Source organism: Microtus ochrogaster, chromosome 15 (genome assembly GCF_000317375.1).
Source record: "Microtus ochrogaster isolate Prairie Vole_2 chromosome 15, MicOch1.0, whole genome shotgun sequence".
NCBI classification, from domain to species: Eukaryota; Metazoa; Chordata; class Mammalia; order Rodentia; family Cricetidae; genus Microtus; species Microtus ochrogaster.
In genome coordinates, this window is record NC_022017.1 from 4,962,380 (window position 1) to 4,967,650 (window position 5,271).

General features: G+C 53.6%; 1 protein-coding gene across 3 annotated transcripts in view; it reads right to left on the reverse strand.

Annotated features, from left to right (window-relative positions):
* Window positions 1–1,248: 1,248 nt before the first annotated feature.
* Asic1 (acid sensing ion channel subunit 1) overlaps window positions 1,249–5,271 on the reverse strand; it is a 31,822-nt gene continuing 27,799 nt past the window's right edge. For 2 of the 3 annotated variants that reach the window (XM_005353909.2, XM_005353908.3), the window contains 7 exons: window positions 4,917–5,067; window positions 4,471–4,527; window positions 3,906–4,059; window positions 3,438–3,529; window positions 2,819–2,898; window positions 2,637–2,741; window positions 1,249–2,499 (listed from right to left, as the gene is read on the reverse strand). In XM_005353909.2, the coding sequence (XP_005353966.1) occupies window positions 2,395–2,499; window positions 2,637–2,741; window positions 2,819–2,898; window positions 3,438–3,529; window positions 3,906–4,059; window positions 4,471–4,527; window positions 4,917–5,067 (744 nt within the window). In that variant the 3' untranslated portion in view covers window positions 1,249–2,394. Of the gene's footprint in view, window positions 2,500–2,623; window positions 2,742–2,818; window positions 2,899–3,437; window positions 3,530–3,905; window positions 4,060–4,470; window positions 4,528–4,916; window positions 5,068–5,271 lie in introns of all 3 variants that reach the window. The other variant, XM_026782594.1, reaches the window with a different exon arrangement.

Consider the following 5,271-nt stretch of genomic DNA (forward strand, 5'->3'; position numbering starts at 1 on the left):
TATGTATACAACTTTCTGCCTCCACACGCCAGAGGAGGGCGCCAGATCTCTTTACAGATGGTTTGGAGCCACCATGTGGTTGCTGGGAATTGAACTCAGGATCTCTGGAAGAGCAGACAGTGCTCTTAACCACTGAGCCATCTCCCCAGCCCCAGACAGAATATTGTATACATAATAAATAAATATTTAAAAAAAACCAAACAAACAAAGAGTCCTGAAAATCTGTTGCCTTTGATTACATTGCTCTTCTACTGCCCAGTGATTCAAACTATCCCTGAACCTGTCCTTTTCTAAGAGAGTCAGTGTTTACCTCATCAGATATGTGGGCTCTCATGTAGACCAGCCTAGTAAACCCTGTGAGGGATGATAGCTGCTTCTATCTCCCAGGGGCCACCTGACTGCCGCTCCCTGACCCTCATGCCAAGCTCCACTCTAGTGGCAATACCTACAAACACTTCAACCAAAAAGAACGACGCTGGAGAAGAGATGGTTGGAACCCAGTTTATTAGACCAGAGACATGCGGCACCCGGAGCCCCGCCTGCCATCCCCCTGCCAGGGCAAACTTCTCAGCTTTGCCCTGCTCCCTTCAGGGGAGGTCTGATGGCTCAAGAAATCTTGGGAACCAAGAGTTCTCAAAGATGCTGTACCTCTCTCTCTGGCTCCAGGCCAACACACACAGGTGATCTGCCCACAAGTCCTGTTTTGGGATTAGTGACCAGGAAACAGTGGGGCAGAGAAGGCCTGGGAAGAGTGCCTGGTAGGGGTGGGGATGCCCTCTACTTCTACTTGTGGCCCCGTAAGGTAGGGACATACATATAACAGCAGAGCTTTCAACTCCCTCTTTCTCCCTGTCTTTCTCCTCACGTGACCAAACCCTGCCTCACCAGAAAATGCAAGCGGTGGGCCTGGTCATCAAATTGAGGAAGGGACACTGGGCACCCAGAGGAGAGAAAGGCCACTGAATGAGGACTTCAGCTTCTGTCTGTGGGTACCCACTGCCCCCGCTGCAAGAGTCACCAATCCCCAGCTCCCTCTGTCTCTAACACTCTTGGCTTAGTGTCCAGCACAGCTCCGTTCCTGGGTAGGTGTCACCTTTGCAGCAGTCCCGTCCCTGGGAATGCCACGGTCAGCCACGCTATGGGCATTGGGATAGATGGAGCTAGGAAGAGGGTGTGTTAAGGCTGTGGGGAGAGCAGAGGGTGCCCCAGTTGCGGGGGGCCAAGGGCGAGGCCAGAAAGAGGCAGAGCTTGTAATTCACAGCTTCCTTTATGTCACCACCGAGACAGTGCGAAGGTTACAATGCGCTTGTCGTCTCCTTGTGCTTCTCAAAGGGATGTGTGTACACAGTACAGACACCAGGGGGAGGCCAACTCTTTATACAGGCAAAGGCATTCAGAGACAGGGGTGGGCGGAATGGGGAGAATTTGGGGTGGGAGGACGATTCTCAGAGACAAGAGGGGATGGGTGGAGACAAACAGGATGAGAGGAAAGTATATACAGAGATATAGCAATATAGAGTCTGTATCATATAGAAATAGAAAATGCAGACGAGATTGCCGGGAGAAGCAAATGAAGCTGGGGAAGAGGAGCGTTCCATAAGAAAATTTATGGATGTGGCCCTCTGCAAAGGCCTCTGAGAGAGAAGCCAGGGAGGTCAGGATCCAGGACCCCGCTCCCTGAGCTGGAAGCTAACCAGCCAGGTCTTTTATCGGATGGAGAAGAGGGCTGCCTCTGAGAATGTCTCTCTGGCTGCTTGGAGGTGGAGGTGACTTACAGATACTGGGATGTGGCCTACAGCACCAGGGCCACATGGAGGCCTCACTCTACTTCTTTAGGAAATCCTGTACCCCCATGATTCCATATGATTGAGGGAGCAGAACTGGGCATTTAGTTCTTACCTGGAGACCGGGGCTCGTGGGGAGTCAGTGGGCTGAGAGTCTCTTAAGGCTAGGGAAGCCCCTAACTAGTGCTCTCCCTTAAGATACATTCTCTGGTTTGGGGTCAAATTTCAGACTCTAGAGATCCCCTCCACCCCTCACTAGGAGGGGGCTTTGGTGACTGGTGGGAGCAGAATGTAGGCGAACACTCAGATGACAGACAGCCAGACAGACAGAATTCAGCTTGGAGCCGGGGGAGGCAGCATGGAGCAGAGAGAGGCAGCCTGAGGTCTGGGCCGGATCTCTCTCTTTCTCTTTTTATATTAGTTTAACTTTGTTAAAATAAAAAGATGGGATGAGGCAGGGAGAGGACTATGGTGAAGACCTTTCTCACCAGACGAGGGGACCACTGCATAGGAGTGCAGCTGAGTCCCCAGGGTCGATGGGGGCGCTTGGGAGCCCCTTGTTCTTCTAGCCCTCCCCACCTAGGCCTTTGGTACAGTGGCCTGCGGGGGCTTAGCAGGTAAAGTCCTCAAATGTGCCTCGGGCGGGATGGTGAGGTAGGATGTTGGCAGCAAACGTCATCCCGGCAGGATGTCCCCGGAGGCTCTCACAGGGATTCTAGCGGAGGGAAATGAGACAGGGACAGGTTACAGAAAGGGCTGCAGATAAACAGGTGGCCGTGGCGTGGAGGGGGTCGGCGTGAGGCTTTGGGGGAAGGGGCAGGCCAGAGGACACCCCGTGCCTTGCTCCCTCACGTGTCTTTTGACGTCGTCCAGGCTGAGCGCCACACCCTTATCTGCGCTGCTCCTCTTGGCCTCCTTCTGGCATTTCCCTCGTCTACACAACCGGTGCTTAATGACCTGGGAGAGGTCAGGCAGGTTGGGTGGACTGGAAACCCCCAACCCTGTGTGGCCCTGCCCAGCTCTGGCCCCCTTACCTCATAGGCATAGTCAAAGAGTTCCAGCACTGTGAGGATGCTGGCCCCGATGAACAGCCCCATCTGGCCCCCGATGTCACCTGCGGGGTCAGGTTAGAGAAGTTAGTGGGCTCAGGACACTGAGAGCCGAGAGGTGATGAGGCTCAACAGGACTGGGGCAGGCCAGCCATGTTTGCAGAGATTTGCATCTTGAGACACAAGGGTCAGAAAACCAGAGTCTGGCAGGATTTTTATTCTCTATGCTTTTCTGTATTTTCCTACTTTTCCAAACAAATTCTTTTTTTTTTCTTTTGGATTTTTTTGAGACAGGGTTTCTCTGTAGCTTTGGTGCCTGTCCTGGAACTAGCTCTTGTAGACCAGGCTAGCCTTGAACTCACAGAAAATGAATTCTTTACAAAGTGTACTACTTGTTTAGCACCCGGTCCACGTCCAAGGACGTGAAAGTTTCCACTCCTGCCTCTCAGCCCCTTTCTCTGTCCTACTTGCTTGTCTTTTCTACTTTGTCCCAGGAGAAGGCCCTGCCCCTTTCCACACTAGAGGGCTTAGGGAAATCGGGGTAGGAGTGGTGTGTTGTCATGTCCTAGGCACAGGAGCGGACTGGTTCTGCTCACAAGCTCACCCAAGAGCCCTGCGATCTCATAGGCCTTTTTCTGCTCGATGGTCTCATAGTTGAGGACTTCAAAGAAGATGTCCAGCACCAGGATGTTCTCCCTGTGCAGGGGGGAGAGGAGGAGAGCTAGGTTCAAGTCACCAGACAGGCGATCTCAGCATGTTAACTTCTCTGAGGTTGTTTCCATATTCCTAGAGGAGATACTGTCTTCTAGAGGTGCTGCGGGGATTGAATTAAATGGCATGTATGAAAAGACACATTGCATGCTGGCAAGTGGGAGGTGATCCCAGTTACAGCAGGGAAGATGGAGCAAGGAGTGGGGGAGGAGCGCTTGCCTCACTTACGCCAGCTTGATCTCCCCCCACAACCCACTCTCTTTGGTTGCCTCTTGGGCCATGTGTGAATTCTCTCAGCTCCCTTGTGCCTGTGAGACTCCAGGCCTTGCACAAGGACCCTGCCTTGCATAGGAGTCCTTACCCTATGTACTGCTCAGATTTGTTGAACTTCTTGGCCAGGTATTTGGCTGAGGCTTTGCTGGGAATCTTGACCATGGACAGCTCCTTGCCATAGCGCGTCAGGTTGCAGGGCATTTCACACACGCAGTATTCCTGGTCTTTCTCCACTAGGAAGTCTGTGCCCACGCAAGAGCCACTAGCTGAGTGGTGTCCTTCTGCCAGCACCTTCCCAGTATGGACATCCTGGCCCTGCCCAGAGGACCCCTGGGATCCCTTCTCTTTCACCTCAGCCCCGTGTCTACCCTTAGTTGATCTTCACCCAGCCTCCCTGCAGAAATAGTTCATCTTATGTGATTTCCCTCAGGGTTCTCGAGAACCAACCATCTGAGGCTGAAAGAGGGTGAAGGCCCTCCCCAGAGACCCTTATGAATTCTCCACAGGGACCTTTGCTGGCGCAGTTCTCGGCATTTAGAGGCTGCTGCCGGTGGAGGCGCAGCAGGAGTTCACCCTTGACCTCAGTCCCCTGTGCACGAGGCAGACAGCACTTTCTTCCCTCCCTCTTAGTGTCCCAGGTCAGAGGCGCTCACCCAGGGCGGGATCTGCACATTCCTTATACTGCTCTGGAGTGCAGTATGGGGCATCCCCTACAAAGGAGAGAAGATAGTGGGACAGGTGGAGATTAAAGGGGTCTTGTGGTAGCACGGTACTGTGGAAGAGGAAGGTGGGTCAGCAGGACTAGCCACCCCTGTTACCCTGGAAGTCACCTACTCGGACAGTCCACCCTGCCTGTAGACAGAGGCAGGAACTGAGAGACAGGAGCCAGAAAGATAAAAAATGGAGTGATCTGGGACCAGGGCTAGGGAGGCCAATACAGACGGGACACAGACGAGGGGCCATGCAGCCTGAGACAGCCCGGGACTGTGTCTGGAATCTCGGGGACCAGGGCAAGGGAGGCCAGTACAGACAGGACACAGACGAGGGGCTGTGCAGCCTGAGACAGCCCGGGACTGTATCTGGAATTTCGGGGCCTGACCTGGCATGTGCACCATGCGGCAGTTGCAGTTCTCCACCAGGTAACGCGTCTCACAATCGATGCGGCAGGCTGTGATGCTGTAGGAGTCGAAGAAATCCGAGTCCATGGTGACAGCATTGCAGGTGCCCCAGGGTGAGGGCAGGTAGATGAGCTGCTGGGAGAGCCGGGGAGCTGGGGAAGTGTGGGGACTTCTCCCCGACTCACCCTAACCGGACTCCTCTGGCAAGATACAGAACTCAGAAGTCATATCCCTGCACCTCTAAAGGTCTTAGAGTTCATAGACTATTCCTTCTGTTCTTGATCATATCTCTCTCTCTCTCTCTCTCTCTCTCTCTCTCTCTCTCTCTCTCTCTCT